This window comes from Talpa europaea (genome assembly GCF_964194135.1).
Source record: "Talpa europaea genome assembly, chromosome: 5".
In the NCBI taxonomy this organism is placed as follows: Eukaryota; Metazoa; Chordata; class Mammalia; order Eulipotyphla; family Talpidae; genus Talpa; species Talpa europaea.
The window spans coordinates 92507076-92520822 of NC_140071.1; the positions used below are offsets into that span (position 1 = coordinate 92507076).

At 38.9% G+C, this 13747-nt stretch overlaps 1 protein-coding gene across 1 annotated transcript in view; it reads right to left on the reverse strand.

Annotated features, from left to right (window-relative positions):
- Window positions 1-13747, reverse strand: part of CDS1 (CDP-diacylglycerol synthase 1) — a gene marked incomplete at both ends in the record, with an annotated part of 60699 nt that overhangs the window by 26411 nt on the left and 20541 nt on the right. The window contains 3 exons of the mRNA XM_084233186.1: window positions 2047-2144; window positions 9587-9683; window positions 13350-13477. Coding sequence (XP_084089312.1) covers window positions 2047-2144; window positions 9587-9683; window positions 13350-13477 — 323 coding nt within the window. The remainder of the gene's footprint in view (window positions 1-2046; window positions 2145-9586; window positions 9684-13349; window positions 13478-13747) is intronic.

Consider the following 13747-nt stretch of genomic DNA (forward strand, 5'->3'; position numbering starts at 1 on the left):
AACAGGGAGAGCAAAGAAGATGGAACTGAACAGAGGCCATTCCTCTGGTCTCACAGATGGAATTACACCCTGCTGTTCTCAAAGTAAAGGGCATGTATTTTTTATTTCCATTTTTCTATTCTCCTACAATGGAAATTGTCTCTGATGCCTCTGTAAGCCCACCCACCCAACTCTGTGCCCCCCATTGCCAAGGCAGTGCCTTCTGCTCGGAAGGACCACCATGTCTTACCATCTGCGACACATCCCTCTTCTGTGTCACATCTACTTGGTGCAGCTTCCCTGACTCAAAATACCCTTCTCCATTCAACTGGTCTTCATTTTTCAAGAGTCAGGTCAGCTTATTTCTCACACCCTCTAGGAAGCCTCCACCATCACTGGAACACATACCCGCCTACAGTCTTTCTTTTCTGCACCTATAACCAATCCCGTGAGGCTTAGCTTTTAATTATTCTCTAACTACTTATCTACTTAATATTTCCCATGAATGTTGCCCATTCCTGAAGAAACTTGCTAGAATAAAAATCAGCTATTACCAAAATCAAGGAACTATTTTTTTTTATTATTTTAGCCCCAAAATACATGTTGTCTTAAGATACCAAAACTTTCTGGTTGATATTAATCAAGCAACTATATTAAAAGACATGACGAATTAGAATAATTATCATGTTTCCTGATCCAGGTCTTGAGAACTAAGAATTATACCTGAACAATTTTATTTATTTATTTATTTTTTTAATTTCTTCTTCTTTTTTTTTTAATAGAGGCATGTTTTTATTTATTTATTTATTTATTTGTTTGTTTGTTTGTTTGTTTGTTTATACATGCACTGGGTACAGTCAGAAGCGCGGGAGGGTGAGAGAATTCACCAGAGCCAGAGCGGGGAGCAGAGCAGGCAGAATGACCGAAGTACACTGCTGAGGGGAGCAGCGGGCGGCAGGAGAGGTCTGCGCGCCATGTGGGACCCTCCTCTGGTGGCCGGGAGCAGCCGGGAATCGAACCGGCGCTGCAGAGGCTGCGGGCAGCTTCGCAACCCAGCGCTCAACCACTGCGCCACCAGGGAGGCCCTACCTGAACAATTTTAAAAGAGATTATAAAACTCTAAATGTTAAAATTATCCAGCATTTTTTTTACTGGTTTTTCCTGCATTTGTACGTATACAACAGGTCATCAAATAATGTTATTTGATTATAACACACTGAGAAGAAAAATATCAATTCCCAGGCATAGTCACTATTTGGTTGTATTGTCCTAAGTGGATTTTCTCTAGGGATATTGGGTTCCCTCCCATATCCCAAAGATGTACATGTGAGGTTCACTGTTGTGTTTACATTATCTCAGTCTGAAGTGTGAATGTGTGTGTATGTGTGTAAAAGCACCCTGCAGTGGAAGGGACTTCTACTCAGGGTTGATTTCCGCCTCACACCTGGAGCTGCCAGCATAGACTCTGACCAACCAAGACCCTGAACTGGAATATGTGGATTGGAAAATAAAAGAATAAATTCAAACAATTATTGTATAATATTATAAGTGTTATGGGTCTTTATTTATTAGTTTGGTGATGTTTCTGTGAGCAGATGTGCTATAGAATTGATTTATATTTACATTTACATTGATTTACATTTACATTGCTACAGAATTCACTTACATCAATTTGTCTAACTGGTCTCTCTATAGGTTGTTTTGCTTCAAGTTTCAATTTCTAAGAATCTGCTATGACAGTATTTGAGGACTTACTGTACATTATTTCATGGGCTTTTCAATGCTGGTGCTATCTATTTACAAAGGTGTCTCACACACTACCCCTGCCCCCTTTTCTGCTGCTCCTCAGAGTTTTCCTCTTCCCTCTAACTCCCTCCTTGTATTTCATAGAACACAATGCCTAAAGAGTAGGAAAAAACAGAACAGCAAAGGAGGGGGCATTTTTCTTTAATCTCTTTCTCAATCTATAAGGTCAACAGTGTGGATCATGACTGATTAGGATGGTTCCTTTGCATACTTTAGCAAAGAATCAGATTTTCATATCGGAAACAGTTTTAAGCTACTTACCAGCTCAGTGTCCTAAACCAGGGAAGGTCATAAGAACGATAGACTCTGTAACCAATAGTGATAATTTCATGGAAGCATTTCACTTGGATGCCTAGAACCTGAAACCAAGGGAAAACATTAACATGCATTTCTCAATGATTACATCTGTGCTTATTTAATAAAGTAACATTGTCATATGCATTCAATAACTCTTTAGTCTGTCCAATTTTGATTATTCTAAATGTCAGTAGCAAAATTCAATAGTCAACATCTAGAAAATCAAGTGATGTCAAAAAAGGATAAATAAAACAATGTTTTATTCAAAATGTTTGGGCAGGGCCTCCCTGGTGGCACAGGCGCTATAAAGCTATCACCAGCCACTGCGGCATGAGTTTGATCACCAGCCAGGGAGCTAACTCACGTGGCACAGCAGTCCTCTCCTGTCTCACTCGCTGCTCCCCTCAGCAGTGTATTTCAGTAGATCCTCCTGTTCTGCTCCCCACTCTGTCCCTGGTGAATTCTCTTACCTACAGCACCTCTTGCCTACACCCCAGTTCTTGGATGCATAAATAAATAAAAACAAAACAAAACAAAACAAAAAGCATAAAATGTTTGGGCAAGCCTATTGGAGTAGAAGACAGTATTGTAGAGGAAAGTTTGAGGGATATAGTCTAGTTGGTGGCAGCTAACTAGATTTTATCTCTTGTTACTTCTTTATTTCTTGAGGTTTTCATCTATTTTGTTTCTTAGATAGTTTAGAAAAATGATCATATGTAAAACTTTGCTTGCATATATTTGTTTTTAATTATATGGTCTAGTATACTTAAAAAGGATAAAGATACTAGAGGGGCAAATGGCTGAATCATCTTTACCCAATGATCCAGGAGTTTGGGCATAGTCTTTTTATTCTCCTAGCGGTGCTAACTTTCCCATAGCAAGCTATATTCATCCCTGATCACCCCAGGCTATGCTATCTTGGCAAATGATAGGCAGCCTTCTCCAAATACCTCCACTTTGACCAGTCAATTGAGACTATGCAGTTCTCTTTGAACAGTATTCTGTATACATGCCTAAGCAAATGGGCTTGTATTTATGAATTTCTTTTTGATGGTCTCCATTTAGTGGTCCTCAAACTACTCTAATCCACCAATCTGAATAAAGTTTATTACCAAAGATATAACATTATTACTAGGGCTTGATTTAAGTCAATTCCAAGACTCAAGGAGCAAACGCTGAACACATATTTCCATGGACTTAGAGATTAAAATCTTTGCAAACAGAATCACTTTTTCAATCTCCAGAGAGTACACTCAAAGGCTCACTTTTACACAGCCCTAAAGCTATGAATGCACTTTATATTTTTAAAGAGTTAAACACACAAGAAAGTAAAGATTATATGACAGAGACATAGTGGTTCCTTAATGCTTAAATTATTACCATCTGGTCCTTTATAGCAAAAGCTTTCCAAACTCTGCGAAGGAAATAGAGTGGGATTTCTTTTTAAGATTTCCACAAACTAGCTTTCCCAAACCTAGTTTCCCAACAGTTATCACAAAGAAATTGATACTCCAATTCATGAATACTAGTAGTAATGCATAGTAACAAAACTGTTGCCCTGATTAATGTGTTACAAAGCCTTAGGAAAAAAACAGTATGTCAGTGCCTGCTCTGTACTGGTTACTGAGGATTCAGAGAAACAGTAAAGGGTGTAAGTTCCAGGGGAGCCTAGTTTGTCAGGGTGCCACACACCTCTACAATATAGCATAGAAGGAGCCACAAGGATGAAAGCACAGGCAGACAACCTGTGGCAAGAGTTGGGAAATGGAGGTTAACCTATGTAGGAGTGGCTGTGGTGCCACAAGTAGTTCAGTTTCTGGAACACAAAGGTGTGGGTGACAAATGCCCAAAAATAGATGACTGGATCAAGAAGATGTGGTACATATATACCATGGAATATTACTCAGCATTCAAAAAAGATAAACACATGCAATTTGCAGCAACATGGATGGTGCTGGAAGGGATCATGCTCAGCGAAATAAGCCAAAAAGAAAAAGAAAAATACCGGATGGTCTCACTCATAGCAGGAATCTAGAAAACTTAAATAAGGGACCAGGAAAATGAATGTAAGAAAGTGAAAATCAAAATCAACAAAAAACTATGAACCAGAGACACGTTTTGAGGGGTGGGGGGCGGGAGGGGAAGGATTGGGGTCAGAATGGGGCATTTGCAATTGTATGGGGGAATATAAAAATAAAATTTATTATTTAAAAAAAAAAAAAAAAAAGGTGTGGGTGAGAAGTGGAGAAAAAGAGCATTTTCACAGCATCACAGGAAATAAGCCAAAGGCGTGCACAGAGGAGTGCAACTCATCGTGAAAGGCCATGATCAGATGTTGAGTGTTTGGGGATGATGGGGATGGAAAGAACTAACTGTATTGTCAACGAGCTTAGATGCAACAAGGCAGGTATGACACCATCATCCAGGCGAGTCTGGATGAAGCATCTCTCCAGAACAGCGACAGACGGGGGAGTACAAGGCCTAAGAGACAACACAATACAACTGACTGGATTTAGTGGTTGAAGAATTGGGCACATAAGAGAAAGCATAGAATATAGAATAATGCCAGAGAAGGTTTAGGAAAAAGACATACTTATGAAGGATGGCTTGGAATGGAACAGAAGTTCAAAATGGATATGCTGATTTTGAACTGTTTTAACCTAGGGATAATCTAAATTAAAATGCTTATTTTTACCTTGGGAATCTACCTACAGAGAATAATCCTGCATATGAAAAAGTCTTTACTTTCTAATCTGTGCAGAACTGTGTTATTTCCAATGAAGAAAAACCAGAACACAATCTGAATATCTAAAAATAACACAATGGTTTAAATAACTTATGATGCACTCCCTTCCACTGAGTAGATGAATGTTTAAAGCTGATAGTTGTAAAGACTGTGGAGAAACACAAAGCGCCTGATATGACATTGAGCTTAAAAAATAAGATGTAGGGGCCTCCCTGGTGGCGCAGTGGTTGAGCGCTGGGTTGCGAAGTTGCCCGCAGCCTCTGCAGCCCTGGTTCAATCCCCTGCTGTTCCCGGCCACCGGAGGAGGGTCCCACATGGCTCGCAGACCTCTCCTGCCGCCCGCTGCTCCCCTCAGCAGTGTACTTCGGTCCTTCTGCCTGTTCTGCTTCCTGCTCTGGCTCTGGTGAATTCTCTCACCTTCCCGTGCTTCTGACTGTACCAGTGCTTGTATAAATAAATAAATAAATAAATAAATAAATCTTTAAAAAAATGTAAAATTTTAGTCACATTATGATACAATTGTGGTCTAAGTAAAGAGAATGAAAGAAAATATATTAAGTGGTTGTATTAATTGGATTTTTGGTGGTTGATGATAGAACTGGGGTGATTTTTAAAAAAATTATCTACTTTCCAAAGTACTCCTAATACACTTTCATAAATCTCACAATGAGAAAAAATTAAATACAGGATTCAAAAATCAATTACACAATGTAAACTAAAAATTTAACATATGACTTTCCAAGAAGATAGGGAAGAAAAATTCTTATAGTTATCTTTTAAATGTTCATATCTGCCTTATTTATTTATTCAAATATGAAATGCTTCACTAATTTGCATATCATCTCTGTGCAGGGGCCATGCTAATCTTCTCTGGATTGTTCCAATTTTAGTGTAGGTGCTTCCAAAGCCAGCCCCACATTTACCTTTAAATCAAAACATGTGTTAGTGACTCCACCACTTAGACTGTGACTCCAAGCTGTGAATACAACAATTAAAGTACTATAAATAGAAGGCTGAAGGGGAAAAAAAAAAACTGGAACATGAATATGAGTTCCATTTTTAAATTATAGCTATCATTTCCTAGAAGTAGGTTTTTAATAAGACTCTCTAGAGTTAGCTATTTGTGAGTGTGGTATCATAAGGCAATGCAATCAAGGTAATAATGTGTACTTCTCGAGATATAAATGGGTGAGTTAGAGATATGAACAGAATGAGACTTTATTTTTTCTTGGCGTGTGTAGAAGCACTGGGGTGTAGGCCAGAGGCATGGGGGTAAGAGGATTCACCAGAGTCAGAGTGGGGAGCAGAACAGGCCAATCGACTGAATACACTGCTGAGGAGAGCAGTGGGCGAGACAGGAGAGGTCTGCTGCGCCATATGTGGGTTAGCTCCCTGTCTGGGGATTGAACTCAGGCCAAAGCAGTGACAGTACCGAGACTGAAGCCTAGGTCACTGGGGAGGCCTCAGAATGAAACTTTAAAATGCACAGAAGTACTGTCACTTCAGTACCAACAATGTGCTGTTCTTTATTCATGTTCCCTAGACATAAATTCATAGAAATATAACAGACATACATATGCATATGAACACATGTGTGCATGTATATGCAATAAACTTAAAGGCAAAAACAGTTTAAATCTATTTAACTGGATTTTTAATATTCTTACTTTCTTCTCTGACTAAATTCACCAGTCTAAGCAAATAACTTGCCATAAAATGGTATTTTCCTGTTACAATAAAAAGATGAACAAAAAATTCCAAGTACCTTAAGTGTGTTTGTGATTTGCATTTAAAAAAAAAAATCAGAAAGTGAATAGGCAAGGATGTCTTTACAAGTGTTCAGAACTTTGTCAAAATGGAGTGGTTATAAAACAGTCATTCTTCATTAATTCTGGACCTAGATACCACACTAAGTCGTTCAGTTTGGCAAACAACGTGACTTATTCACAGCAAAGTCTACCAAACCAACCTGAGTCAGTGTACCTAAGACTCTGCTGTTTTTCAATGTCTTACATAAAAATTATCTTCTAAAGAGGAATAATAATTCAGAGGATCATCAATATTTCCAAAACTTTATAAATAAATTCCAAACTTCTCCACATAGCATTTTTTTTTTAAGATTTATTTATTTATTTATACAAGCACTGGGTACAGTCAGAAGCGCGGGAAGGTGAGAGAATTCACCAGAGCTAGAGCGGGGAGCAGAACAAGCAGAAGGACCGAAGTACACTGCTGAGGGGAGCAGCGGGCGGCAGGAGAGGTCTGCGCGCCAAGTGGGACCCTCCCCTGGTGGTCCAGGAGCAGCCAGGAATCAAACCAGCACTGCAGAGGCTACGGGCAGCTTCGCAACCCAGCGCTCAACCACTGCGCCACCGGGGAGGTCCTCCACATAGCATTTTAAAGCTCATCCAGAATCTGATCCCTAATTATTTTTCCAGTTTCAAAAGTCCTAGGGAACAAACTTAAAAGCAGGAACAGGACATCACCTGTTCTTTCCTGATACATCTTAGCCATTTGCCCCTTGGGTCACAGACCTTACTCAATGCTGCAAGATCCTTAAGGTCAGTTCAAAGATCCTGTCATTTGCAAAGCTGTCCTGAGCTGCCTGCCATCATGCAACCCTTTCTTCCTCAGGCTGCCCACTTACCCCGCTATACCGAAAAGTGCTCTGCACACCGTCACCTTAAATGCCCATATCCCAGGAGGCTGAGGATCCACTGGGCCGCAAGGCCCTCAACTGTCTCAAAAGTCTCAGAGTGAGAAGACTGCAAGCTGGGTGCTTCCCTCCAGTCACACCTGGCAGTGCTCACACCGGCATGCCTGACCTTAGAAAAGCATGTTCTGCCCTCACCTTAAGTTGGTCCTATCCATTATTCACTTTCCCTTTGTAAGAAAACACTCTTTAAGATGTCAGCAAATTAACAGAACAAAGGTAGTAATTTCTGATTCATTTTCATTATCGTGATATCCCCCAAGGATGTACAAAATTAACAAGGATAAAAAGTGAAAGACTTAAACAGGCTTAAAAGAGCTGCTTCAAGTATTTTTGTTTAAGTGTGGTGTTACTTTCTTTTCAATTGTGTCTAATTTCACTCCATATCTTTTTCTTTTATAAAATCAAATGAAAACCATATCATATTGCCCATAAGGTTATCACTATGACTAGGACTGAGCATGAAGGTGGAGGGGAAGACAGGTGAGCTAGATAAACAGACTTCTAAGTGGGCAGGAGAAGCCAGAAAACAGAGGGATGCATACAGAAGATGCTAAGTTAACTGCGATGGGATAAAGAAAAATAATAACAAAGAGGGATGCCTAACATATCCCTAAGAGCAGCTCACTGCTCAGTAGCTAGTGATTGATGAGTGCTGAACAAATGCACTTCTCTTCACACTTCCACCACTTTGGACTTCAAATGCTTCATGCTCCTTTAGATAGCAAGGCTTTTATCCACAGATATTCTCTGCTGTGACACTCTGTCCCCCCCTGCAACTCACTTCAACTCTCTGACTCCGACACAGCCTTCTGGGCACAGTATCCCTGGAGTCTCCTGGCTCCCATTTGTTCTGTTAGCACCCACTGCTTTCAAATACTTGCTGCAGTTTATCATTATATATCTAACAGATGCTCTAAAGTATAGCCAGTAAGCTCCAAGAGGACAGAGGCAGGTGTGACTTCTCAGCACCAGTGGATCATTTCCCAGAACTGGCGTCTTGAGTTTACCTGGAAGCATTTGCTGGATGAATTAATTAGAAGCATAAAAGACTCATCTGGCTTCATGACTTGTTAGGCTTCCCCAAAACAATAAAATCCCAAACTCTGACAATGGTTAGAGTCTCATCCCTAAATACGCTCTACTTGCACAACTTGTAGATCCTCCAAGGAACCGCATTCTGTTATTACCTCCATGCCTTCCCCTTCCAGCCCTTTCTTCAGGACTCAGTTTTGTCTTTACCTCTTCTGGAAGTGTTCCTTTATGTCGCTCTCAGATTGGGATACACACTTTTTTTTTTTTTAATAGAGGCATGTTTTATTTATTTGTTTGTTTTTTTGTTTGTTAGTTTTGTTTATACATGCACTGGGTACAGTCAGAAGCAGGGGAGGGTGAGAGAATTCACCAGAGCCAGAGCGGGGAGCAGAGCAGGCAGAAGGACCGAAGTACACTGCTGAGGGGAGCAGCGGGCGGCAGGAGAGGTCTGCGCGCCATGTGGGACCCTCCTCCGGTGGCCGGGAGCAGCCGGGGATCGAACCGGCGCCGCAGAGGCCGCGGGCAGCTTCGCAACCCAGCGCTCAACCACTGCACCACCGGGGAGGCCCGGGATACACACTTTTTTATTGAGCTCTCTTTACAAGGTCTATCAAGAGATTTATTCCACTATTTCCAATTCTCATATGGTTACTTACATGTCTCTGCCATTAGACTGAGTTCCTTGAAGTTAGTGATCTAGCTATATTATATATGCTGAATGTGTGTGTGCGCGTTTCTGTCATATATAATGTTTGGAAAAATGTCTGACAAAAAGATAAATATCTATTGTGTGTATTTGGTCTCTGCTGACTGAATATATTAAATAGCCATTCTTGAAGTAGAAAAGATTGGCCTAGGTCATTTCATGAACTAGAAGATGCTCAAAGGAACTAAATTTGCTATAACTGAGCTTCAAACTACCTTCTTTTTTATGACATGCTCAAATTACTTAAATTGTATCAATGCTGAAAATAAAGCAAGGGATGTTTATGAAAAGGTAAAACACTTACAAGAAGCATCAGCATAAACGATCCCATATAGATGATCAGGAAAAACAATGAAATCATAGTTAAAGTAAGAATTCCACGAATCCACCAGTTTTTCCACCTACAAAGAAAATGTTTATAAAGTTAGCATTTAATGTGTTCTTAGTTTTTTGTTTGGTTTCAGCACTGATTTGATATACTTAATGGAATTGTCCAAACCATACATTAAGAATCTCAACTTTTACTTTATGTAATAAGAACCAACACCAAAAAACAAAAACAAAAACACCAACCAACCTAGCAACATTCATTCACTACTGAGAGCGAAATTCAATCTAAAAATTATGTTAGGTAAAGAAAGAAAAGTAACTTCTGTTCAATATGACTGAGGATGAGACACAAGGCAAGGTGGTCACTGTGTGTTTGAGCACATCCCACTAGTGGTCACCAGGAGAGGGAGGAGAAGCTGGATGTAAAAAGTCCTATTAAAAAAAGGGGGATCAGGGTGTCGCTTGTGGCACAGGTGGTTGAGCGCAGTGCTGTGAAGCTGTCCACAGCCTCTGCAGTGCAGCTATCCACAGCCTCTGCAGTGCAGCTGTCCATAGCCTCTGCAGTGCGGATTCAATCCTGGCCAGCCAGGGAGATACCCACATGGCATGGCAGACCTGTCCTGTCTCACCTGCTGCTCCCCTCAGCAGTGTATTTCAGTCAGTCTGCCTGTTCTGCTCCCACTCTGTCTCTGGTGAATCCTCTCACCCCCACACCTCTAGCCTGTACCCAGTTCTTGTATGCATAAATAAATCAATCTTTAAAAAAAAAAAAAAAAGGTGTTTAGTCCTGTAGGGTGGTGTATAAAAATAGTAGTGACATTAACGTGATATAGAAAGAGAGCGTGGCCTTTCAATGAGGAAAAAGTAAAGAAAGGATAATGCAGAACTGAAACTGGAGAGCCCTATGATCTTCGTGAAGGAGGAGGCACTCAGTGAAAGGGAGGTCAGTCACCAAAGGCAGAGCCAGACTGATGGACACGTCCTTCTACTGCTCACAGAATGCTGCCTGCCTGCTGTCCTCGATTAGGGACAGGTCCTTTGGAGCAGAGATGTCCTGCGGGTATGCCTGGCTGGTTCCTCGTGGGCTGGAAACTCATCTCCGGCAACCCCCAGGAGCCTCACACTGCATGTCCAGCGTATCTTACAAATAGCATCACTCTTTAGGTGACAATGTCATGAAAAATGTTGGCAACTGCTTTGAAAAAACCAAATTCTAACACGTACACATGGACGATGATTTCTGAATCTAAAATTGCTGCCCCCTACTTTTGCTCATTCTATACTATACTCATAGTAATTTTCTTTAAGAATTCTCTGATTTCTATTAATTCAAATGACAGCATTTAAATTATAAGAGATTTTAATTCAATATAATGTATGGTAACGTATGCACTGCATTCTGAGCACAGATCCTCATTCTGTTTCCTATAAAAAATACTAATTGACTTCATCCACTTATCAAATATTGCTTATCAATGCTGCTTTCAACAACTCTCCTGTATAGCCCATATACTCTAACAAATTACTCATTCTCAAATATTCCTTTTATCAAGTCATTCCTGCATTCAAATCTAAATGCCAACAACATTAAGTCAAAGATTCTGAGGTTAATCATGAAGTCGTCAAATTGTGCTTTCCTCTACTGTTTAAACAACTAAAGTCTCATGAATTTCTTTACAGACTCATAAATTTCTCACAAGACTGTATGCTTTGGGCTAATTTGAAATGGGTCTAGAGTGAAAAATGCTATAGTTAAATAAAATATTTAAATAATTAAAAAATGCTATAGTTAAAAGGTTCCATTGTGGGTTTTTTTTCTTTTTTAGGTAATGTTAATTTTAATCATTGTAATTTGGAAGTACAGAACACCCTCCCCCACCACATCTGGTGAAGTTACCATAGCTCGCCCACCACCAAAGCCCCCAAAGTCACCACCACAGCCCATTGTGCTTCTCCCTCCCCCCACTTTGTACTCACCCCTCCTTCTCCCCTCCCATCTGATGCCTCAGTTCTATAGTCAGCTTTCTAGGGCTTGTTTTTGAGTTTGGCTTTAGATGGCCCTTTGTCTGGTTTCTCTCTATATATTACATTTGGTTGTATAGATCTAACTCTTTGGGGATTAATAAACGGATTAGGAAACTGAGCTGTCACAGAGCTAGTCAAATGGGAATAAAGAATCATAACCTGCAAATAATCCTGTCCTGTATAAATGAAACTCAGAAGCATATTTATTCCTCCTTTGGAACTTATCCTCAGCCTCAAAATCATCAAGAACCTCTTCTAGAAAAGAGGATACTACATATGTCAGAAATGAGTCCTTTGGTGGGTGCTGCCAATGTCAATGTTTGTTCCTGACACTGGAGCCTGGCTTGAACTACAGAGAATGGCAGCATCTGAGACCTGAGGTTTTAAACAGGGAAGCTACTGTCTTTGTATTATCTAACAATTCCAAGGTAATTGAAACTCTGAGCCCTCAACATATTCTGATTATCTTTATTAGATTTTGAAACATTCACTTAGTATTTATAGAGAAGTTTCTTAAAAAGACTGAAGCTGGTCACATATTTCATATTGTTCACTTTTTTTACAAAAAAATTCATTCATAAATAAAGTACAATTTCTGGTTCAGAATATGATTCTATCATTACTAACTATGTGACTGTTGCTATATATCTGTGTATCAGTTTCCTTAGTATACAATAGATTTAACTGTATATATGTTACAGGGTTGCTGTGAAAATTAAATTAGTGGATACATGTAAAGCACCTAGACCAGTGTCTACCACAGAATAAATATCAGCTACTATTACTTCTTGTTAGTTTGTATCAGAAGAAAAATATTAATCATTAAGGGAAATCTCATAAATGATATACATTATCATTCTTATTTAATAACCATTATTAAAAAACTCGGGGGTTTGAGATAGATATCATGAGATTTTAAATTAATGGTATATTTGTGAACTAGGTCATGAAAACAACCAGGAATAAGAACAGTTAAAACAATAATCATGCTTTCAATAATGGACAGCAAGAAGTTTGTTCTATTGGTCAAAAATAAGAAAACTTTTGCTTTGAGTCAAGTTATTCCCTAGAAATTAAAAAATCAGAAACCCCTATATTTCATTTCCTACATAAGACTAAACCAGTGGTATTAAAATCACCTTAGTAAGTCACAACCAGCATTTTTTGTTCAACAATACAAAACAGTATCAAATATCAAAGAGAGAAAACAGGGGATCAATACATAGTAATGCCCAGAATTGGTTTTTTGCCAACCTATTTTGTAGCAGTTAAAATGTACATTTTTATGTCCTTTGGATGAGATGTAAAATGTGTGTTATAGTCAAAAAACTTGGAAAAACACTATTTCTATACCAGCATTTAAAATTTCATATGTTAATCTGGATAAAAGCTTACATTATTTTGCTTTTAAAAATTGTATAATTTATATCGTTATAGCATATAATGGAAGGCAATATAAAATTATTTAAAATTGGGCACAAATATAAAAGAGCAAAAAGCTGTGGAGCTTTGACTAGTAATTTTATTGAGTTAAAATGAAAAGTTACCTATTTCTGCCCGGTATTTGAAAAAGAGGGAACAAAAAATTTGGAATTTGCTTTTTTAGATGTTCCAATAGCAATACTTCACAAAAGTAAAATTAATTACACATACCAGTATAACCTCATAGCTTATTTTGTGCACCCGTAACATTTATCCTCATCCAATCATACCTTGAAGATAAACCAGATAAAGCTTTCTTGAGGATCTCAGGGGTTCTATCTGAGGATGGTGGAATTTCTGGAATATCAGAATCTATTCTGGAATCCAAATCTCCATATCGGTCATCAATATCTGTTTCCTAAAATTAAAGAAAAGGAAAATCATTGCAAAATGGGAGATGGAAGCACATGGTTGCCAATACATTTATTTGTTGCTATGTGTCAACTGCTCAGCGACATAACTTGAAACAGACGAGAAAACCAAGTTAACTTATCTTGAATTTCTAAGCACTGCTGTACTTCCTTATTAGAAAGATTTGATCATCTTTGCTAACATCTATCAATAGACAGGATTATTTCATTTATTTATTTTTTTAAAGATTTATTTATTTATTTATACAAGCACTGGG